General features: G+C 48.6%; 1 protein-coding gene across 1 annotated transcript in view; it reads right to left on the minus strand.

Moving 5' to 3' along the window:
• Window positions 1–10,777: 10,777 nt before the first annotated feature.
• The window catches only part of SLC5A9 (solute carrier family 5 member 9), a 29,142-nt gene continuing 15,808 nt past the window's right edge, over window positions 10,778–24,111 (minus strand). The window contains exons 11-15 of the mRNA XM_044770743.2: window positions 23,437–23,587; window positions 22,499–22,667; window positions 20,815–21,030; window positions 17,704–17,863; window positions 10,778–12,402 (exon numbers count right to left, since the gene is read on the minus strand). Coding sequence (XP_044626678.2) covers window positions 12,194–12,402; window positions 17,704–17,863; window positions 20,815–21,030; window positions 22,499–22,667; window positions 23,437–23,587 — 905 coding nt within the window. The 3' untranslated portion in view covers window positions 10,778–12,193. The remainder of the gene's footprint in view (window positions 12,403–17,703; window positions 17,864–20,814; window positions 21,031–22,498; window positions 22,668–23,436; window positions 23,588–24,111) is intronic.

A 24,111-nucleotide genomic window follows, 5' to 3' on the forward strand; every position in this document is an offset into this window, starting at 1 on the left:
GTTATATGATCTCCTTTTGCAATGTACAAGCAGAAAATGGATGACAGAGGGTTGCTTTTCCTTCTTTATTTGTTTGTACCAGAACTCTCTATTGTTTACATACATTTTAGCCTCTGTGCCATTTTCAGAAGCTTTATTTGTCTCACTTACTTTTTGGTTTGGATAAGGCTTAAATATAAAATCCATCTGTGAAGCATATTGTATATTCACATTACAGGCTAAAAACCCATTTTTAATTAAAACTTTATTCAGCACTCATGGTTCACTTTGTCCTGTTTTTATTTTGAAACACTTCAGTCTTCTTTCTAAAACACATATGTCTTGTACATTTCAAGATGCTCCTTGTTGCTCGTGCCGAGCGAGTTTCTTTATGCCGTCAGCTCACTGCCATATGCTCCGGCTGTTCATTTTGCTTCCCTTCCTGGCATTTGTATAGGCAACATCTTGAATGTAATGCAAGTTAGTTTTATTTCTTTCTCTTGTATAGAACTTGTCAGAAGGTAAAATAGCAAACTGGAATCATTGAATGATTCTCTGGCATGTTAGGTTATACATGATTACAAACAATGTAGCCTCTCTTAAGTTCCTAATGTTTATAAGATATGAAGGGAAAATGTGTCCTGTGAGACCTCAGGTCTTGCCAGATATGAATAATTACACTTAAGATAGTATTGGTGCCAGTTGGCAATAGCACACATTATATAAATTGCAATTCTTTGGTATTGATTATTAAACCAAATGTGAAGATTGGGGGGAAAAGGAGGCATAAAAGTCAGATTATTCCTTTTGTTTTCAGCAACACCATCATGCTGTCATCTGGAAGTCTCTCTGCAGGATTGTCCACACACCTAAGTGGTTCTTGGGATAACCTGTGTTATACTTTGATTTAGGTATAGTCAGAGACGAACTAATTTAAAAAGTAGTGATGTTTAATTTGAATCTGAATTGGAAAAGGCGTTAGATCTGATGGCATTAGAAAGTGTGCTTTGCCTTTAAAGAAATTATTAATTGTAATAAGCTTTACATTCTTCCTAACATAAATTCCCCAAATAGTAAAACCCTCACTATTTGAACCCTGAATGAGTTCTGAATATCTGAATTTTTAAAATAGTTCTGTTATACTTTAAAGTATTTTTTCTTTTAACTATTGACTGGAACATCTTCTCAATTTATCACGTGTTTCCTAACCTCCTTAAAACAGGTGCTGAATGTATTTTAATGCGTTCCTGATGTTTCTGGCATCAAGATGAAGGTCAGCCTTCTACTGGCCAACGGACGTGCAGGGCTATGGAGGTGGAGCAGGGCTGTTTGTGTTGCCGTGACGGCCTCCACTCTCCTGTGGCTCTGTTTTGTTTTGTTTTCAGCATTTATGCTGCTTTGCTGTTTGTCCTTCCCTTGCTGACAATTGGCACATTTCATTATTTCAGAATTTCTTCTTCCTTTTTTTTTTTTAAGATTGGCCCTGAGCTAACATCTGTTACCAATCTTTTTCTTCTTCTTCTCCCCAAACCCGCCCATTACATAGTTATATATTCGAGTCGTGAGTGCGTCTGGTTGTGCTATGTGGGACGCCACCTCAGCTTGGCTTGACAAGCGGTGCCATGTGTGTGCCCAGGATCTGAACTGGTGAAACCCTGGGCTGCCAAAGTGGAGCACGTGAACTTAACCACTCAGCTACAGGCTGGCCCCACTTTTTCCTTTTCAAATTTTCTGTTTATGAAATAGAGTAGGCTTGGGGACCAGGTTACCAATTTGATATGATTACATAAAACAAAAATAAAAACGTCCTGTCAGGGACCTTTTAAGCATTGACATTATGTCATCATCTTTGACTATTAGGAGGATTTTTTGTGTGCTGCTTCTTCCATCTAGATGGATGAACTTGCTGTGTCCAAAGTGTGAACAGTCTCTCTCTCTCTCCAAAGTGAGTTAAACATTTAAGGATAAAATTACTTTGGCCTAATGTTCTAATTTCATATAAATTTTAACATGAGAGAAGCATAAATGCATTTAAACTACACTGAGATTCCTTTATATGATAACATACTATATCATACAGCTCCCAGCCTCAGATTGATTAGAATGCATGTCTCTAACTATAGTCTTGCATGACCTATAATGCAAGATTTATCATTATCCCAGACGTTTGGTACATTTTATTTAAGCTCATGGTGTTTCCTCTATGAAATGGAACCCTTTCTTCAATCACAACACAAATGAAACAGCTGAAATACAGGGCTCTGTATATTCTGTGCAGCTATTTTGAAATGGACTAATAAATTTTTTATTCCTTCAGCAACACTTGACCTTAATTTCCATAAATACATTCTGAATTGTATCCCTAGATTTATACAGTTGATGAGAGCTTTTCTCTCCCTGAGCTGAGACATGGGAATGCACGCCCGGCAGACCGCTTTAGTAGGTCACAGAAGGATTTCTTTGAAGTTTGTTGAGAACTTATGTGCTGGGCACAGTGCTGGGCGCCAAGGGAAGGGGATACAGAGGTGAATGAAACTCCATCCCTGCTCTTGAGGATGTGGAGTCCTAAGGAGAAAAACACAAACAGGTGGGCTACGCTTCAACATGGAAATATAAGTATGAACAAATATAATAAGTATGAACAAATATGGTCCTGAACTCTAGAGGCTGAAGGAAGAGTTAAAAAAGAGAGAAAGGTGGGGGTGGTGTGTAAAGGGGCTGGAGAAAATGCCCCTTTCCTGTCTAAGGAGTAAGAGAAATGCGCATCCTCAACTCGATGTGAGGAATACTAGAGCTGCATCCATTAAACATTTTTGAATGCTGTTACTATTCTCTCTTGGAAAAACAGAAAATAGCCAGGTACAGGGTACGCAGGGCAGTGGGAGGATAGGGTTAATTCTGCTAGAGAAGGGAAGGGCCCAGGGGAAATCTTACAGACCTTTGAGCTGGGCCTTGAAGGATGCATGGAATTTCGGCAGGCAGAAGGACAGAGTAGGCAAGGGGAACAGCAAGAACAAAGGCAGGGAAAGTCATGATTACAGAGATTATGACACTATCTATCCTGCCACAATTAGTTTTTGTATCTTCTAGCAGGGGAGGAGGTACAATGTAGCATAGTAAGAGCCCTGGCTTAGTCAAAGCGGCCTAGCTTGAGTCCTGTTGCCATCAAGCACCAGCTGTGTGAGTTGGTGGCAAGGTGTGGAATCATTCTACACCTCCATTTCCTTATCTGAAAAAGAAAGTAACACTTATCCCTGGGGCTACCATGGTGCACAACTGTAGGAAACATCATTCACGCTGTACACAGAGGCCTACCTATCTCAGGTGAGTTGGGAGGATAAAGCAGGACAATACATATAAGACACTTAGCACAGTGGCTGGCACGTAGTCAGGGCCCAATCAACAGTAGCTACTGTTGACTGGGCAGCTACAATTTTAAAGAATGAATCAGGGGCTGGCTTGGTGGCGCAGTGGTTAAGTGCGCATGTTCCACTTCGGCGGCCCAGGGTTCGCCGGTTCGGATCCTGGGTGGGGACATGGCACCACTTGGCAAACCATGCCGTGGTAGGCGTCCCACATATAAAGTAGAGGAAGATGGGCACGGATATTAGCTCAGGGCCAGTCTTCCTCAGCGAAAAGAGGAGGATTGGCAGCAGATGTTAGCTCAGGGCTAATCTTTCTCAAAAAAAAAAAAATGAATCCGTTTGAAATCCCTTTTATTTATAAAGGTTTATACAGCTCTATTCTTGTTAAGAATTCTGTGTGTCCCTGAGATTAATTTGAGGAGAATGCAAGATGTACTTTGCTTAATTTACTGGGCTTCCAAGATTTGTTGTAAAGGAAATGTACAAAGACAAAAACAAAACAACAAAAAATTAAATTCGTCTAAAAGGTTTTTTTTCCTAAAAGATTTTATTTTTTCCTTTTTCTTCCCAAAGCCCCCTGGTACATAGTTGTGTATTTTCAGTTGTGGGTCCTTCTTGTTGTGGCATGTGGGATGCCGCCTCAGCATGGCTTGATGAGTGGTGCCATGTCTGCGCCCAGGATCCGAACCAGTGAAACCCTGGGCCACCCAAACAGAGCAGCAAACTTAACCACTCGGCCACGGGGCCGGCCCCTAAAGGTTTTAAATGACCAGTTTTTTTGTTCTCAATCTTGGTTCATTGGATTCGTGCCAATGCATAGAAGTCTCAAATATATTTATTTTTACTAATAAAACCTGTCTTCTTTGACCATCCAAGTGTTTCCATTTGGAACTTTTTCTAGCACAATTTTGTGACCCTGAAGTTTAAAGAGGTTCATTTTTTCTTCCCTGTTTATGTCCAGAAGCAAGGCTGTTTAGAATGGATTAGTTGATTAGAACATCTGACTCAGAAAATGGGACAGCTGTGAATTTGCCTGAAGATTCAGAAACGTGGCTAGGGGACAATGATTATGACCAGACTTCAAATGTCAGCAAACACTTCAGGGTCACAGGAGAGAGAAAATAAAACACCCAAGTTTAATGACTTTTGCTGTGGGGGTCTTTGGGGCAGCTGGAATGGAATTATTTGCTGAACACATGAGAGTCTTTTTGTTACTTGTCCAACTGGATTAATTGAAGCCTGTTAACACTCTGTCTTGTAAAACAGAAAATAGCCATTAGCTACTTACCAGGGCATGTGGAGAATGCAGAGGTTGGGGGCTGTCTGTGGAGATCTAGCCAGCATGGTTTGGGATTATAGTGATTGCTATGACTAGGTGAAGTCAAAGGAGCTTGGTTAGCTGTTTACACCACTGTCTCAGGTTGGATTCAGACACTGAGACTGGAGTCTAGTGTGCAGGATGTTGATCAGGGAGTGCCCTGGGTCCACACCAGTGAAAGGCAGGACTCGAGAGTGGGCAGAGGGAGAAGTTGCGCTGCAATGCAGATCTGATAGCAGTCTTGGCCAACCCCACAGGGGGGTCTGGACCCATCAGAGTGGTCTCACGTTAGGCTAAAATGGTTGTGCCTTTGGACTTATGAGTCATTGGCTATGGACTGCCCTCGGAAGGGTAGGACCTCAGGCAGGGATGCTGTGCAGCTGAGGAAGTTTCTGATGGGCTGACAGTGGAAGGCCGCCTCCCCATGGAACTGCCAGCAGCTGGGGCAACAAGTCCTGTCCTCACCTCCACCTCCAAGTTCTATTATAACATATGTGATCCACATCACTTCCCAGAGCCTTACTGGACAAATAGACGACTCCTCTCCCTTTCCCAGTTTCCCCCACAAAATAAAGTCTCAAGTAACTCACTATCCAAAAATTACCTACACCACTGGGCAGCACTACCATCCCCAATGCAAAAACACAGTTCTACTTGTTCCACGAAGTAGGTTGTATTTCTCCCAAGCTGAAATTATAAGGAAGTTTTGCAGCCCTGATCTCTTCACCAGACTTCAGACCCATGGATACAAATAATTACTTGGCAATTCTAGTGGCATATCTTACAGGTGCCTCAACATCAGTGTGCTCAAATCTGAGCTCATCATTTTACTACATTTGCTTTAGCATATATCCATCCACCAGTTCTTATTTTTTATTGTGATAAAAAATATACATCAATATTTATAATTTCAACCATTTGAAAATGTACAATTCAGTGGCATTATGTGTTCACAATTCTGTGTACCCATCACCACTATCTATACCCCAAATTTTTTCATCATCCCCAACATAAACTGTACCCATTAAACAATATCTCCTCCTTCCCCCCTCCCCACACCCGCTGGTAATCTCTACTCTACCTAGTGTCCCTGTGAATTTGCCTATTCTAGGTACCTCATATAAATGGAATTGTTACAACATTTGTCCTTCTAAGTCTGGCTTATTTCACTAAGCATAATGTTTTCAAAGTCCATCCATGTTGTAGCATACATCAAAATTTCATACCTTTTTACGGCTGAATAGTAATCCAGTGTGTGTATACACCACGTTTGGTTTATCCATTCATCTGTTGATGGACTCTTCCTTATTTCTTTCCACTGGTACTACAACGATCTCATAAAGTACCATCCCTTAGCAGCCTCTGACCTTTTAATTTATTCTCTTTCTGTGGCCATAATGATGTTTCTAAAGCAAACGATAAGATGCTCCTTGGATATATGTGTTGCCCTTGCTCACCCTCCCCAACGCTATCCCACTGGCTACATCATGGCGCCCAATTCATAGTGACGTTCCATGTCCTTAAGATGGCCTCTGCCTGCTTCTCCAAGCGCATCTGCTTTCTACCCTGACACGCCACCGGCTTCAGCCACACCGAGAATCTCACTCTACCCCACACACACTGTGCCCTTTTACCTGCTTGTCTCGCTTTGTGTTGCTGCTTCTGCCTGGAATATAATTCATTCCGTTTTTCCACATCGAAATCTGTACTCACCCTTCAAAATCCAAGCTAAATGCCGTGTCTGTGAAGCCCTCTCCAACTCTACCAGGCAATTTGTTGCTCCTTTCTGCGTTTTCCCAAAGTATTTTGTCCCTACCTCCAATTTCAGTCCTTATTGAAATATACTGCGCTAACTTGCTTACTTGCCTGTCTTTTTTATTAGATTGACCTCTTCTTGGACTGTAGATTTTTTGCACATTTATTCCATGTACCTGGAGACGAGTAGCATTCCCAAAGAATCTGCGTGTGTATTCTGCCTACGTATGTGAGTAGCGTGGTGGGGAGAGGCCTGAAGGTAGAGCTGGATTTCTGGGTTCAAGGGCCAATTCAGCTACAGAGTGACAGGCCATGGGGACATCACTTCCCCTCTCTTGAGTTTGTTTCTTCATTTATAAATAATGCACCATCCTGGAGCGGTAACGGGAACTAAATGAGACGGTGGACGTGGGAGTGTGCCTTATAAAATGAGGTGAGGGTTTCTAAAGCTATCAGTCCTATGCGTCTTCATGTTCTTCTCATCCTGGATAAATTTGCACTTCTACAGGGACTTCCCAGTTTTGTGAATTATTCTTTTAAGAATAAATCCCAAGTGGTATGGATGTGATTTTAGAGTAAATGATTCATCTGAGTTATTTTCACATTGTTTGGTTTGTTTGTATAAGTGGTTGGAAATGCAAGGATGCAGAATTTAGGTGACTAAAGAAAAACTTTCTAATTGTCAATGTCATCCAATGAAGCTCTATCTCGGGGGAAATGAGTTCCCTCTCACTGGAGGTGTGCAAGCAGAGGCTGGCTAACCTGACCTGTCAGGCAGGCTGTTCAGAGAAATTCTGACCTGGACTGAGGAGGAAAGGAACTGGCTGACTCCTGAGGTTCCTTCCCGTTCTGAACATAATTCTAAAATCTACATGCAAACCTTACTGAGAGATGCACCAAGGCTTTTGTATTCTACTTAGGTGTAATGGTGGGGTTTTCTTTCCACTTTAAGTGAAAGTTATATATTTTATGCAAGATCACAGTAAAAGAACTGACATTTCTACTCTGAGCCTGGGCTACAGCTGAGATTTGATTTTGAAATATGAAAGTAAGCCGTAACTGCCTCAATTTAAGTCTCTCGGATTTATGTTTATATATAACCTTTAAAGGTCTCCCAACTTTTCACCCTGGAGAGAAGAAGAAATTACAGTAATCTTACTTAAGGCTGGAAGTCTAGAGAGACGTGAGTTCTAGGTTAATGGAAAACTGACACTGTTTTTGCCTGAGTTTCCAGCAGTTTCCACCCCCTTCTAACTGATGTGAGCTCTCACACCCAGGGACAGAGTCACAAGTCTCACATATTAAACTGAGCACTTTTCTGGTCCAAGCTCAATTGCAAATCACTTTCAGAAACGTTTCTTCACGATATTTTTAAGAGTGCTATTTGTTTTTAAACGTCGTCCTTTCACAGTCCAAAGCTACTTCTAAACGTTATTATTGCTCGTGGCAAACCCATCTCAATTCTCTGAAAACTAGTTCTCAGTTTTTCCCTTTGCGCTGTTTCCACTCAAGCGTGCTTGCCCGTGACTCGCTTTCCCTGTGAACCCTTCTCCACCGCCCGGCCACCCGCTCCCCGCCCCAGGGAGACAAGGTGGAACTGGGTCAGAAGCACATGATGTCAGCACTTGGGAAGTCTCCCTAGACGTGATCTAAACCAGTTCAGATCTTTGCATGGCCCTTAGTCAGGATGACGGAACAGGTATGGGGTCTGGGTGGGGCGGGGGGAGTCAAGAAGTAAGTGGTAGCAAAACTAAGCCAGGACTTGAGAATGTTCCAGTCTTAAACGACTCTCTCTGTTTGGTTTCCCCAGGAGGACACGAAACCAGGTGCAGGTAATTTGTTTGGGAGCGATCCCAGGAATCGCCAGCAGGAGAGGGGGAAAAGGGGCAGGGCTGGCCGGGAAGGCAGCTGTGTGGGATGAGTTAACGAGCAGGTTAACTCTGGGCAGCTGGGACTCAGTCCCCGAGAACCTCTGGAGATGGTTTAGAACAAGCCCCTTGAGGGGCAAGGAACTGGTAAGTGCTCATCTGCCGACTCTTGCTTGCCATTGGCTGAGGGCCGCTCCCAGCCCTCAATTCCCCAGCACTTCCAGCTTGTTCTATGCAGGGCTGAGTATTTTGTGCAGCCAGAGAAAGCCCTCAGCAGAGTCACCCAGCAAATAGGCCTGGTGAGTGCCTAGGGGACGTGGGTGGGGCACTGACAGCCTCTGCGACAGTGGTCAAATGCTCCTTCTTGCCTGTCCCTGGTCAAATAAACCTCCCGGCTCTGCCTCAGAGGTGAGAGGCTGAAACAAAACATGATTTATGAGGGAAACTAAATGTGTCAGGTTGGTATTTGCGAATGAGTAACTATGATCCCTATTTTTATGGGAACCCAGCATGCACTTTTGCACCCTCCCACCTTCGCGCACACGTCCCTCTACCTTGCATGACTTCTAGAAAACTCCTATTCATCCTCCAAACAGCTCAAATATGAAGAACTTGTTATGTCTTTTCCCAATTCCTCAGGAAAAATTAATTCGCCCACCCCCTTGCTCTGACAGCAGGCTATGTGGTGTCGTGCCTCTGTGGGCCCATCTCTCCTGCTACTAACAGTGGTCACAATAGCTAGTGTTTATTGAGTTTAATCATGACTCTGTGTGCCTGGCACTGTTTTAAATACTTTATGTTAATTAACTCTTAGTCCTCTGAACAACTCTGAAGTAGCTGCAATTACGGCTCTATTTTGTAGAAAGGAAATGGAGAGGGAGGTTAAGCAACTTGCCTGATATCATGTAGTGAGCAAATGGCAGAGCTGGGATTTGGTTCCAGAAGGTCAGGCCTTAGTCCCTGCTCTTAACCGCTGCACAGAACAGCCTCTCTTTGGCTGGGATAGAGAAGCGGGCAAGGACTGAACCCTGGAGATATTGCTAGCAGTTTTTGTAGGGCCTCATCCCAGGCTAGGAAACGTTGTCTCTAGAGAATTTTAAACACGTAGGTGACACAGGATTTATGTTGTACAAAGATCACTCTTGCTGTAGTGCATAGGGTGATAGGAAGAGGAGAGAGTGAGAACAGAGCTAACAGTCAAGAACCGGTGCAGTAATCCTGGGAAGAGCTGATGAGGTCCCAGGCTGAGCATGGACCCTCCTCCCTGAGCGAACCCCGGTGTACCTCCCCACCACTCACCTCCCACCTCGGCAGGGCTCCCGCTCCATGGTTGTGCAGGTGGCGCCTGCAGAGATGCACTTGGTCAAGGGGGCATGTGAGGGCGGAAATGCAGCCTGAGCTCTGGCTGTCCCTGTGAGCCCTGTGGGAGTCACAGCTACCAGAAGGAAGGGCACCTTTTCCTCACTTGCACAAAGAAGCCATATAGACAAGCAGTGGCCTTGTCAACCCAGACATTTTAAACTACTTTTTGCTTCCTGATTATGCCGTGGTTTTCCCCGTCTCTGTGTTTGGAATATTTGATTTCCCCCTCCCTCCTCTGCTAACGATGCTCTCTTGTTCATTAACTCATTTTCACTCATTCATACAACACATTTTTTTAGCATCCCCCGTGCTCCAGGTACCTCTGTAGGTGATGGGGACTTTACTGGGGGAGCTTACAATCTAGGGGACAAGATGAATATTAGTGAAGTAATTACGTGATGGATATGTTACTCTGACACTTTCTTTGCAGGTAAAGTCAGGGGACCATGAGCTTACTTGTTGGGTGATGGGGATTACCTGATCTGGGATGCAGGTGGCCGGGGTAAGGTCATCACTGGGACAATGTGGCTTCCCTTAGGATGTATGTGACTTTCATGCTGAGATGTGAGGAACAGGGAGGAACTAAACAGGCAAAAAGGGGAGGGAAGGAGAGTGGCCGCCCTTCAGCAGTCCTGCTGTGTTTAACAGCATGCTCATGAACCTTTGGGTTAGAGCAGGTAGGTCTGGAGGCGGAGGAGATCCAGCCTAATAAAGGGAGGTGGAAACTGAGGAGGGAGGAGGGCCCGGAATGGAGGACCCAGAGCCCTGAGAAAATCCACCGTGGGAGGGGCCTGAGAACGGCGGCAGCAGGAGGCGGGAGACTGGTAGGAAACTCAGAACAGGCTGCCAAGGAACTTTTGAAAATAGGGATGTTCAATGTTTCATTTTAAACTGTGCTTCTGTGGTTTAAAAATCTTCCCCTCCCTAAACCTGCAGTATAATTGGTTATACACAAATGCCTTATGTGAATGGTTTTGGGGACAATCAGGGGAGAAAGCTGAGTTCCCAGGAAGGGTCAGTGGGGAGCAGTGAGGAGAGCTTAGCCACGTGGGGTGACTCAGATGAGGTCAAAAGGGCAGGGGACACAGAAATTTGGAGGCAGCAGCAACGGGGCGTTCATAGGATCAGCTGTATTGAAACCTCAAGGAACTAGAATTTTATTTGTATTCGGTTTTGCTGAGTGATTAGTATAAAGTGATGATGGAAGGCAGCGTTAAAGGGGATCCAATGAGAGCAGGGGCAGCCTAGACAGATGGGGACATGGAAGAAAACAGAGACATTTTCACCTGTGTCCTTGGCAATGGGACAGGGCTGTGGTTTCATTCCAGACGTCTGAGACTCAGGGTATAAACTCCAGCTGGAGGTTCCTCCCCACCAGTTGGCTCCCCAGGTCGTTCCCTGCCAGCCACAGTGCAAAGTCTACTGGGACCTTGGAGAATTACTAATTCAACATTTATTGAACACCTGTTACTTTATGGGTACAAAGTCACAAGGGGCATGGTCCTTGGTCCTTGCCCCTTGGAGGACTCAATCTAGTTGGGGAGACAAAGATCACAGTACAGGGATCAGTGCTGCCACAGAAGCAGGTCCAGAGGGTGTGGGAGCAGGAGTGGGACCTTGGCCCAGTGGTGGCATCAGGCAGCTTCCTGGAGGAAGGACACCTAAGCAGGGCCATGGTGTTTTCCAGGGTGGGAGGATGCCTGGCGGGCAAAGGGCACAGCCCAGTGCAGTGGCTCCAAGGCTCTCCGTGCTGCCCCTCTGCAGGGCTTACCCTTCCGCACAGAGCAGCCTAACTCGAGTCCTCTTGTTTTCAACAAGTGCTGTCTCTCCAGCTGGACTCTAAGTTCCTCAAGGCCACGGAGACTGTACACATTCACATATGAGAGTGGAAAAGGCAGAATTTGAGTAGCACCAAGGAGAGTCTCTCAGCCCAGAACTCCCTGTCCCAAACACCACCTGTCACCATGTTTGCATGCCACCCGGGTCCCTCCCTCCTTTGGGTCTGACAGCCACGATTGTGGAGCTGCCTGTGGAAGTATAAAGCCCCCCCTGGGTGAAGCCCTGCCGGGAATAGGGGGCCAAGGACTGGGAACTAGAGAGGGAGGAAGGAGAAGCGGAAAGGCAGGGATGGGGTGAGCCAAGGTACATGTGGACCTTTGCAACATTCTTGCCACAACTTTCCTTGTATCCTCCACTTTTGTAACCTCAAAACACACAAGTAGTAAAAGTTTTTGAGTAGACATACCAAGAGGGTAGAAGGAGTGTTTTTGAGGTAGGAATGTAAGGCAATGTAATGGAAAGAGAGCTGGCGTCAGGAGACCCAGTGCGAGTCCTGCTGTGTGGCCCTGAGTAGAGCCAGTGCTCTCTCTGGGCCTCCACTTCTCCAGTTGTCCAGGGTGGAGCCTGGATTAGATGCTCTGCAGGGGCTCTTGCAGCTTCAGCCTCTGTAGTCTCTAGTTTGGACAGCAAGGTGAGAGGAAAGCCTGCCGCTGTGGCTGAGCCCGGGGTGTGTTGGACGTGTGTCAGCTGAAGCCAGATCTGTGGACTCATGCAAAGTAGCCCCAGAGGAAGACATTGATGGCCAGCAGGAGGATGGCGTTGACATTGCAGACGCTTCTCCAGAGCGGCTCCTCCTCGGTGCTGGTCAGCTTCTGCTCCTGCGCGGCCGTCTCCGCTGGGCTCCGGGCTTGCTCCGGGGCCCCGGAGAGCCCACAGAACCAGCCCCAGAGCAGCTTTCCCCAGGACCTGCGGGGATCTGAGGAAGGAAAGAAGAAGCAAGGCAAGGTTGAAGAAAAGAGAGTGACGAGAGAGCAGGGGAGAGAGAGAGTGGTGAGAAATGGAAGAAAGAGATGAGGCCACAGAAAGAGGGGGTGGGGCGGAGTCATCCCCTTAGCCCTTTCTGCCCGCCCCAGACTGGGTCCTGAGTCAGGACTCTAGACTGGGCTCTGACCCTGGCCACAGCATCCAAACAGCCACCGAGCAGAAGCACCTCAAAGCTGCAGGGGAGGTGGCATGTTCAGGAGTGAGGATAACGGTTCATCCCACTTCAGAGCACACGCCCCGTGTGAGGACGGAGGGGAGAGTTAACTTACCAAGGAAGGAGGGAGCAGTTGAAGGAGACAGAGGCTGCACCGCCACGGGAAGGGCACCCGGCCCGAAGCCAGGGACCTGTTCCTGGGCCAGCGCTGCCATCACCAGACTGAGGCCATGTGCCATCAGTCTCTCAACTCCTCTGAGCTGCAGGTTCTTTCTCCCCCAAATAGGTCAATGGCATATGCCCTGTTCTTCTCCAGAGCGTTTTGAGCATCAAATGAGAGCATAGATTTTGACAGCACTTTTAAGAGTTACCAGTGCTGGAGCAGCGGGCAGAGGTCCTGGGGAGCATAACGTTCTAGATGTGCGGCAGACTGCCAGTGCAGACACGGGCTCCCCAGCGCCAAGAGAGGCGCTAAGGTCAGCACTATTCATTAAAAACTAAATTTTAAAGAAGTAATAAAGAAAACATATTTTTAAGATTTTTTTTTGGATTAGCAGACAGCATGTTAAAGCAAAATGTATATAAAAAACCTTTCATTGAGGTTGAATAGACACTCTGGAAATTCATTCTTATCTTTTTGGCTTTGGAACTTGGTAAGTCCAATGTGACTACAGAGTGTCAGAGACGTGAAGACCCCAGGTTACCATCTAGTCGTGGTCTCTCATTGGACAGAGGAGGACAGAGGCTCACAGAAAAGAAGGGACTTGGGTAAGGTTGCATAGCCACAGAGCTGCACGAAGAGCAATGGTAGAAATTCAGCATTTTGACTGTAGACCAGACTCCATCATTTTATACGTCAGTCCCAGTACTCTCTTCTGATTCACTTAAATAGTTATTGGTGAGCAATGGCTCAGTGAATTTAAATCCATCTACAACCTGGGATGAATACACTTCTTTCTGATCCATTCTGTTGCCCTTCAATTTTTTTTACTTTTTTGGAGGAGACTTCGAATTATACTGCCACTTTGCTTTCTAACCTGGGGACAACACAGATGAGCTTCCCCTGCCTGTGGCCCTTCCAGGGATGGATGCTTCTTCCCCATTCCCAATGTTTCCATTAGCAGGGAGGGGGCTGTGGCACACCCTAGCACTTGCCTCGCTGTTCTTCTCTCATTAAACTTCTTGGCTGACTCAGTGCTTCCTTTGTCCCTCTTGGGAGCAAGCCACCCACAGGGAGCAAGCATTGCCCTGCTTCTCCAGGGACAGGCTCTGCCCCCTGGGGTTAAGCCAGGGAGGGCTGTCAGTGACCATGTCAGTCTGCCTGGTCCTGGGGTTCCACTGTGAGAGAGCATGAGCTGTGCCCTCTCTCCTTTCCTCTGGGCGCTGCCCTCATAGCTTCATCCCTTCCTCTTCATCCCTTCCTCCTCTTCATCCCTTCCTCCTCTTCATCCCTCCTCCTCTTCATCCCTTCCTCCTCTTCATCCCTCCTCCTCTTCATCCCTTCCTCTTCTTCATCCCTTCCTCTTCATCCCTTCCTCCTCTTCATCCCTTTCTCCTCTTCATCCCTTCTTCCTCTTCATCCCTTCCTCCTCTTCATCCTTTCCTCTTCTTCATCCCTTCCTCTTCTTCATCCCTCCTCCTCTTCATCCCTGTTCCTCTTCATCCCTCCTCCTCTTCATCCCTTCCTCCTCTTCATCCCTTCCTCCTCTTCATCCCTTCCTCCTCTTCATCCCTTCCTCCTCTTCATCCTTTCCTCTTCTTCATCCCTTCCTCTTCATCCCTTCTTGTTCTTCATCCCTTCCTCCTCTTCATCCCTTCCTCTTCTTCATCCCTTCCTCTTCTTCATCCCTCCTCCTCTTCATCCCTTCCTCCTCTTCATCCCTTCCTCCTCTTCATCCCTCCTCCTCTTCATCCCTTCCTCGTCTTCATCCCTTCCTCCTCTTCATCCCTCCTCCTCTTCATCCCTTCCTCTTCTTCATCCCTTCCTCCTCTTCATCCCTCCTCCTCTTCATCCCTTCCTCTTCTTCATCCCTCCTCCTCTTCATCCCTTCCTCTTCTTCATCCCTTCCTCCTCTTCATCCCTCCTCCTCTTCATCCCTTCCTCCTCTTCATCCCTCCTCCTCTTCATCCCTTCCTCTTCTTCATCCCTTCCTCTTCTTCATCCCTTCCTCCTCTTCATCCCTCCTCCTCTTCATCCCTTCCTCTTCTTCATCCCTTCCTCCTCTTCATCCCTCCTCCTCTTCATCCCTTCCTCTTCTTCATCCCTTCCTCCTCTTCATCCCTTCCTCCTCTTCATCCCTTCCTCCTCTTCATCCCTCCTCCTCTTCATCCCTTCCTCTTCTTCATCCCTTCCTCTTCTTCATCCCTCCTCCTCTTCATCCCTCTTCCTCTTCATCCCTCCTCCTCTTCATCCCTTCCTCCTCTTCATCCCTTCCTCCTCTTCATCCCTTCCTCCTCTTCATCCCTTCCTCCTCTTCATCCTTTCCTCTTCTTCATCCCTTCCTCTTCATCCCTTCCTCTTCATCCCTTCCTCCTCTTCATCCTTTCCTCCTCTTCATCCCTCCTCCTCTTCATCCCTTCCTCCTCTTCATCCCTTCCTCCTCTTCATCCCTTCCTCTTCTTCATCCCTTCCTCTCCTTCATCCCTTCCTCTTCTTCATCCCTCCTCCTCTTCATCCTTTCCTCTTCTTCATCCCTTCCTCCTCTTCATCCCTTCCTCCTCTTCATCCCTTCCTCTTCTTCATCCCTTCCTCCTCTTCATCCCTTCCTCCTCTTCATCCCTTCCTCCTCTTCATCCCTTCCTCTTCTTCATCCCTTCCTCCTCTTCATCCCTTCCTCCTCTTCATCCCTTCCTCCTCTTCATCCCTTCCTCCTCTTCATCCCTTCCTCCTCTTCATCCCTTCCTCCTCTTCATCCCTTCCTCTTCTTCATCCCTTCCTCTCCTTCATCCCTTCCTCTTCTTCATCCCTTCCTCTTCATCCCTTCTTGTTCTTCATCCCTTCCTCCTCTTCATCCCTTCCTCTTCTTCATCCCTTCCTCTTCTTCATCCCTCCTCCTCTTCATCCCTTCCTCCTCTTCATCCCTTCCTCCTCTTCATCCCTCCTCCTCTTCATCCCTTCCTCTTCTTCATCCCTTCCTCCTCTTCATCCCTCCTCTTCTTCATCCCTTCCTCCTCTTCATCCCTTCCTCCTCTTCATCCCTTCCTCCTCTTCATCCCTCCTCCTCTTCATCCCTTCCTCTTCTTCATCCCTTCCTCTTTCCTCTCTCTTGGTCGCTATCTCATCTACAGAGAGCCATGCTCTCAGACTGCTTCTACCATGCCATGAGGCTCATAGGGGCCAGGACCTAGCCTTGGGATGATGGTGGTAGAAGCAGTTTTGAGACTCCAATGTCTGGTGCATGGACCACAAAGTTTGAAAAAGAGACAAAGAATTGCTGCAAAACAAAATATCTCTCAACTAATGGGGACAGCTGATTAGACGAGGGAGGGCGACTTTGAGTTTTGCTGGTGCTTTCCGACAAGAGCCTACCTGGGTTTCCACCTTGGAAGTTCGTAAATGATTACCTTCTCCATTACGGATAGCTTTTTAGAGTGACCACTGGCTTTTACCTGCTGCAGCTTGGGCAGGAAGCTTTGAGTTTTAGATATTGGTGGGCTTCTGGAGCTGATGATGTCACTAACTGTAGGCAAGTGGCTGTTTCTCTAAAGTCAGGGCCTTAGCAAAGGTGAAGGGCCTCAGGAAAGGTGGGAGGCTTCTCAGGCCTCAGGCGGAGCATGGGGCCCCTGGAACCTGGCAAGGGCGTGGGAGCCAAGGGGCACAGTGCGGCCAGCCATGCGGGTCCAGCAAGTGGTGCTTTGATAACCTTATCTATGCTCTTAATTTGCTGTCATTATTGACGGTTTGTCACATTAGAGGCTGTGAATGGAACTAAGACATTTTTTGATGCTTGCTGGAGCTCTGCCCAATCCAGTGGGAGAGGGCAGCTGCCCAAGGCACCCCAGCTCCCCCTGGGCTCTGGGGCTCCCTCTACCAGAGGCAGGCAGTAACTTTCGGACTTATGTTTCATTATAGTTCTACTCACAAGGGCAAGAGAATTGATTTGGGGGCTTAACTTGAAAACTGACTTAACTTTCTGACTTTAATTTTTCCTTGGGAATTTAATACTTTGGGAAATCTCAATGATGTTGTCATTATATCAGAATATCTTAACGTTGTTATGTCATCACACTACAAGAAGGTTATAGCTGCGTTACATCTGAAACAGCCACATTATACCTTACACCAGTTTTCAACTTTAGATACTGTGTGGCCTTGGAGTGAATTTAATTAATGTCCTGTTCTAACACTTTTAAGAACCTCCAAGAGGCAAAATTTATATGGCCCATCAGCAGCCAAGCAGGATCCCCATAGGAATGATGACTGGTCTGGAGGAACTTCATCAAGATAGGCAGAACCGTGTGGACGCATGGCTACTCTCATCCCATGAGGGATAGCCATGCTTCTGTGTGACTGTAGCCAGAACTGCTCAGGCTAATGGGGAAAAAAATGTTAAATAAATAAATAAAGTGGCGGTGAGGGGGGCTGTTTCTTTGCCATGCCTGATGTTTCCTTCCATGAGAAGGAACTCAATTAGTGTAACACCATTTGATTCTCTGCCCTTCGCTTCACTGAGCCCAGGGGAGGTGAAGGGATTTCCCTGTTGGTAGATTTGGGGATGATAGAGGGCAGCTTGGCTTGGTCCCTTCCCCCTCCTTCTTGGCAGTGCAGTGCTCACAGGGTCCCTGTGATGGATGCCTCTGTCTGCTGCTGGGGTTTGGTATCAGGAAGTGCACCTCCTCATGATAGAAAACAAATCTTTCCACTACATTTTATCAGGAACGAGGGCAATATATTGGCTCCCATCTGCCTTACTCATTTGTCTTATTTCTCAAATACTTTAATAGACATATGGGAAAGGAGGAGGGAACATATTTTTTGGCATCCCCAGTGACCCCCTAATGAGGTCTTTGGGGACCTGTGACACGATGTCTGTCCCCACTGCTCCCCTATGCTGCACCCCCAGCATGCCCTCAGCCTACCTCCAGGCTGCTTGCAGTCCTGGCTGGAGTCCTCTGCCCCTCCGTCTCCTGCAGGGCACTCCCCGGATGGCACCTCTGATGCCTCTGGTGTGCCCTCATGGGACTCCTTCTCCAGCCCAGAGAGGGGGCAGTTCCGTGTCCACCACGTCAGGCGAGCAAGCTGGAGGGAAAGAGAACACTGCTGGACTCAGTTACCTTTGGAGGGAAGTCCTGCTGTAACAAGGGGGCCCCCTTCATGGGAGGCCGCCAGAGCAGCTAGGAGCGCAGGGCTGGGAGTCAGGGGCCTGACTCTTAGCCTGACTGCCCCTTCCTTCGAAAACCTGCAGTTGCTGAGCACCCGCTCCACGCCGGGCTTGTAACCACTGCTGAGAACACACCAAGTCCAGGCAGGCACCACCCCTGAGCCCAGGAGCTCAAAGCCAGACAGGGAGGCAGGCGCCCAGTGACAAAAGGCTTCCAAGGTCACTGAGGAGTAGCTACTCAAAAAAACTAGTAGGCAGTGGAGAGTCACTGCAGACTTTAGGCAAAGGGAAGAGAAGATAAATTCTGGGATTTAGAAAGGTCTCTCAGGAGTGAACTGATGGGTTCCAGCCTGAAGGCTGTTACAAAAACGCAGCAAGAAATCAAGAGGGCCTGAGGGGATAGGCAGGAGCGTCTTAAGGAATGTTAAGGAGTGAGATCTACAGGCCGAGGTGACTAAATGAGCTTGGTGAGGGAGAGAGAAGCAGCTAACCTGCTCTCGGGTTCCTGCCGTGAACTTTGAGTGGGCAGTGGTGCCCCTCGCAGAGACAGGATGGGCAGGAGGAGTGGGTTTGGGTGATAGTGGAAGTGACAGCGAACGGCAGGGGCGGCTCATGCACACACGCAAATATGATGATGAGCTTGACGAGTCTGTAGGACCTCTGAGTGGAGACGTCCAGGTGAGGAGGAACGAACCTTGTGTCCCCTGCACAGCCCAGGTGGCCTTCGCTCTTCCACCTTTTTGGAAACTCAGCAGAGAAGAACACGGCACGTTCTCTGGCTGATGTCAGTTGCACCCAACCATCGCTGCCCGAGTCTGGACTGCCTCCTTTCCAGCAAAGCTCTTTTTCTGGCCAGGCAGCAGTTTGTTACGTCTTGAGCCAGGTGCCCCTGGCTTGCCCCTAACTTCCTACAAATACATACAGAGTGTGGGGTGAGGGCCCCTCTCCTGGGACACTTACCACTGGGCTTCCAGCTGTTTCCCTCTACGGGATTATGAGAGCCTGGCCTGCTGCTTTGCTTGTAAATATCACTCAATAAACTTTATACTTCCAATGTGTGTCCTTATCAGTGTCTCTTTATGTCACCAGGAGGCAGCTGGGTTTTGAGTTTGAATCTTGGGAGAGGGGTTTTGGCTGCAGATAGAAAGTTGAGTGTCTTTATGCAGAGGGTGTTTGAATTCATGGGCGTGGATAAGACAGCTGAGGGACTGTGGGGTGAGAAGGCTTGTAGGCCATAGGTAGGTCCCTGAGGAACAATGATCTTTAAGGATCAGGAAGAAAAGCCCAAGAAGAAGGCAGAAGAATGATCAGAAGGGTAGGAAAAAAAATGCCAGAGGGAAACACATCATGGAAGTGAAGAGAAGAGAGGTCTTCAGGATGCAGGAAGTGGTCAGTGGGGTCTGGTTCTCCTCAGAATTCACTTAAAATAAAGATGGGCAAGTGAGCATTCATTTTTAGTGACAAGGTTATTGGGGATCTTGGTGAGAGCGATTTCAGTAGGAAGGTGGGGACAGCAGCCAGACCACAGAGCGTTGAGATGTAGACAAGAGTTGAGAAGCGCAGACCAGTCAGCTGTTGAGGGGCAGGGAAAGAGGCAGCTGAACTAGAGAACAGGACCCAGGGAGAGGATTTTTAACGGGGAAACACTTCAGTGTGGGAATGAGACAGCAGACAGTGGAGAGGAAGCTGAAGATTCAAGCAGTGGGAGGAGGTCGTTTCTGGAGTCACCCACTGGAGAAGTCGGCTTCCCTTGGCTCATCTGTGACTGTCCTGCTTGTTTGTAGGAATTCGTGACACCAAGGGGATAAAGTTGTTTTGACAACTCTAAAGCGCCGTACAGGTAAGGGGTGCTGTTAATGATTTCCACCTAGTGTTTCAGGGGCCAGCTTCTGGCATTGGCTCTGTTATGGGGTGAATTGTGTTCCCCTCAAATTCCCCCAGTACTTCAGTGTGTGACTGACCTTGGAGATGGGGTCTTTGGAGGGGTAGCTAAGATTAAGTGCGGTCATTCGAGTGGCTCTAACCTAATATGACTGGTGTCATAAGAAGAGGAGATTCGGACACAGACAGGTGTGGGGGAAGACCACGTGAAGATAAAGACGTAGAAGATTTCAGCTTCAAGCCATGGAGAGGCCTCAGAGGAAATCACCCTGCCAACAGCCTGGTCTCAGACTGCCCGCCTCCAGAACTGTGAGTAGGTGCATTTCTGCTGTTTAAGCCACACGGCTGTGGTCCTTTCTTATGGCAGCCCGAGCCACTGCCCTGCTGCTCTAAAGAAAGAAGATTTCAAAGGCTGGGCCTCGGTGCCGAGGGCAGGCGAATCCGTCAGCATGGCAGAGCGAGGACCTCCGATTGACCTCTTACTCCGGCAGACTCTCTTTTCTCATTTACATGCTGCTTGACCAGTCAACAAATCCCTACTCATTCTTCAAGGTCCAAATCAAAGTGACCTTGTCAGGGAACCCTCCCCGGCCCCCAGGGGTGACTGACTACCTCGCCTTCTGTATCCAGCCCCTTCCTTTGAGCTTGGTCCTTCTGCACTCTCTCTCCCCATAGAGTAACTCTTTGCATTGGTGTCTGTGTCCTCCCCCCACTCGGCCCCTCTCCAGTGTGGACAGTCGCTGGCAGGGACCATTCGTCTTTGTAACCCCAGCACAGTGCCTGGCACGGAGTGGGTGCTCGCTGAGTCATTTTCCAATTGAATGATTCCTTTTCACTTGGGAATTAATAACCCAAAAAGCTTCTCCTCCCCGGGACTTCTGTATGGCAACAGGGAACCATGACCCCATGGAGCAAAACTCGGTGGTGGAATTCCAGGCACGGGGCTGGGGGAGCATCTTGAGGGGCCTCAGGACGAGCATCCACTTGCCTTTTCCTCAGGGATGGGGGCTGTGCAGAGGCTGACGGTGACGATGACGGCGGCAGTGAGCCCGCAGAGGAGGAGCGCAAAGTACAGGTAGTGCAAGTCCTTCAGCACGGCCGGCCTGCGGTCCACCTCCCCGCAGGCTGGGGCTGGGTACACGAACTCCAGGATCATGCGCAGAAGCCCCACTGCCAGGCCAAACAGCAGGCCCCAGAAGGCCCCCTGCGGAGAGAGCAGAGGTGGGCAGGGCTGAGATCCAGGGGGGAGACCCCGGGAAGGAAGCCCTGGTCTGTTACAACGTTTGCAAGTCCACCTTGGTGGGTTCCCCGCAAATGCTGGGGCTTTGTCTCAACCTAAAGGCAGACAGAGAGGGTAGTGGAAGGAGCACAGGCTCCAGACTCAGACAGACTGGGATTTGGACCCTGGCTCCATTCCAGAACGGCTGAAGCACTGACTCGACCTCCCTGGCCCGGAGTTTTCTCATGTGCAGTTAAGAGAAATTAGTGAGTCCTAATATTTGACTAGAATGTAACATGCTTTTGTAATAAACAGGGAATACCAAGATCCCCTTCCCAATTTCCTGTCATGATACATTGGAAATCAGAATTGATATCTCTCTTTTGTTGCTTCTATGTTTTCATATCTTTTGCCCTTTTTTTTTTAGCAAAAGAAAGTTCTGACACCTCCCATATCCTCTTTATAGCATTGTTTGACCCTAACCTATACCTGTGCCTCATATGTAAGAGTCAGATGACTTGTATTTTCAAAAATGAAATGTTGACCCCAATTTCAAAAATTCTGGAATGAGCAGAGGCCTCCAGAATTAACTGAGGCCTGCTGTACGCCATGGCCATCAGCAGGGAGATTAGACCTCTGCGAACAGGAGACATCAGTAGACATCTGGGCAGGTACTCCACTGGGGGAGGGTTCCTGTGATCTCCTTTGTCTCGACCTTGAGCTCTCATGTGGCTCTGGTGGAGTCACACCCATGACCTCCCTTACCTCCCCGAGGCACAGCCAGCAGGTGTGGGCAGTCTTTCCTAGGCTGCCCTGGGGAGTAACCAAGGTCACCATCCCCGGACCTCTAGCTCCTCCCAGGCTCTGTCAGGTCTCAGCAGTTCCATGAATGAGGCCTGTGTGGACGCCTGTGTAAGTTCACACTTTGCTCCATCATCGTCATTGCTGTCATTCTTCCTACATAGAGAGCCTTAGAGTCAGAGACGGAGCAGACCCTTGAGATCTTCCAGTCTGTCTTGAGCTTTCACGCACACTGCTCCCCATGTCTGAAACACTCTTCCCTTTTCCTTTAATCCTTCACTTCATCCAGGAAGACTTCCCTGACCCACTCCTGGGCATCCCATGGGCTCGGTACCCCCACTCTTTACTCTCATGTCAGCCATTATCCTGTAGTATTATTGCTCCCTTAATCTTCTTTCCTCCCTGCTGGCCCAGTGATGGCAGGCCTACACGAATGTTGTAAACCACTGCATCCCTGGAGCCTCCATAATAGGACTGATAAATGTTTGTTGAGTCAATGACTGAATCTAGACCCGACGCTATGGATGGGGAGATGGAAGCTAGAGGGGGCAGTCGGTGCGCCCAAGGTCACAGAGAGAGACCAGGTCACAGACAGACCCGCACCCCTGCCCCTCTGGTGTCCTGGGAGAGATGGGTATGCTGCTGTACTCACAGGCTCTGTGACCCTCTTGCAGAAGATGGCCAGCAGGAAGAGGGCGGTGATGGGCGGGGCCAGGTAACTGGTGACAGACTGGATGTAGTCGAAGAGCTGCCCGCTGTTGGAGCTCTGGATGATGGGGATCCAGAGGATGCTGATGATGACCAGGAACACCACAAACACTCTGCAGGAGGGCACAGGGAACGTGAGGAGTGCCTGAGGTGGCAGGTGTGGGGCGGGGCGAAGGTGATGCTCAGAAACCAGGAAGGGAGAGGGAGGGGAATGCATGGGCACTGAACCAGAGAATGTTAGAAAGCCAGAATCTCAAATGCTCAGATTCCAGAAATTCAGACTCTTAAAATCCCAGAATGTCAGAATGCCAGATTCCAAGAAACCAGGAGTTTTGACTTGGATGCCTTTGAGTCACGCGGCCCACCTGCTCTTCAGGAAGGAACCATCCCTTTCACCCCACCACCCACCTCAGGAAACAGCCTCTGGCCTCTGCTCGGGGTGCCTTGCCTTCTCTTTTGCATGCAGACCTTGTGCACGACAGCCCCCTTCTGGACGGTTCCTGCCTCCAGAACTTCCTTCTCCAGGCTCCTCCAGCTCTGCTCCTCTCTCCCTTACACTGGCATTTAGCTCAGAGCAGGGACTCTACCTTCTCCTTCTGACTCCCCTCCACTGATCCTGGCTCAGGGCCAAGTCCTCAAAGTGCGCGTTCTATATGATTTTGCAGGTGTGTAAACAAGTGGATGAAACATTTTCTTGGATGTGTTGGATGCAATAATGCAGATGGCCAGCAGATGGCACCCAAACTCCACCAACGGATGAAATAAGTGGCAGTAAAACCAGGTGCTCTGACTGCCGGTCAAGGGCCCAGATGCAGGGAAGGAGGAGAGGGGAGAGGGGCTCTGCCTACAAGGCGGGGTGCTCTGGAAGGATGGGGAGCACACCTGCCCACCACCATCAGCTCCTGCTCTGTTGCCTTCCTGCGGAAGCGCTGCCACACGTCGATGGTGAACAGGGTGCTGCTGCTGTTGAAGACAGAGGTGAGTGAGCTCATGAGGGCGGCCATGATCACAGCGACCATCAGGCCCCGCAGACCTGGGGAGACACAAGTTTGCGGGGTCAGCTGACCCAATAATGCCGGCTCTACCAGCAACCATGGAGGCTGCAGCGTTCAGCAGAGTCAGGAGTGGAGGGGAGGGGAGGCGATGGGGAAGGCATTGGATGGGGTTCCCATCCCACACGGATAAGGAATCCAGGAGAACCAGAGGCCCAGTTCTGGCCACTCTCTGCCTCTGCCTTGCTCTGTGGCCTTGGGTGAGTCCTCTGCCCTCCCCGAGCCTCAGTTTCCCCATCTACACCATTCAGGGGTATGAGCCAAGGTGATCTTTAAGGTTCTCTGCAGCTTTGATGTCTCAGTCTGCATTTCAAAGTTTGTAGATACTGGTTAGTGAGTCCCTGGTGGGTAGGAGGGTGATGGTTAATAATTGAATGTTTCCAGTGGGTTTTGTACCTTTTTGTCGACACTGGCGTGCCAGGCCGAAGCCTTGGCCTGGGAGGCAGAAGCCCTGGATTTGTTTCCTGGTTCTGCAAGTAACTAGCTACGTCATCTTTGACCTAGT

The sequence above is a fragment of the Equus asinus genome, chromosome 5, assembly GCF_041296235.1.
Source record: "Equus asinus isolate D_3611 breed Donkey chromosome 5, EquAss-T2T_v2, whole genome shotgun sequence".
NCBI classification, from domain to species: Eukaryota; Metazoa; Chordata; class Mammalia; order Perissodactyla; family Equidae; genus Equus; species Equus asinus.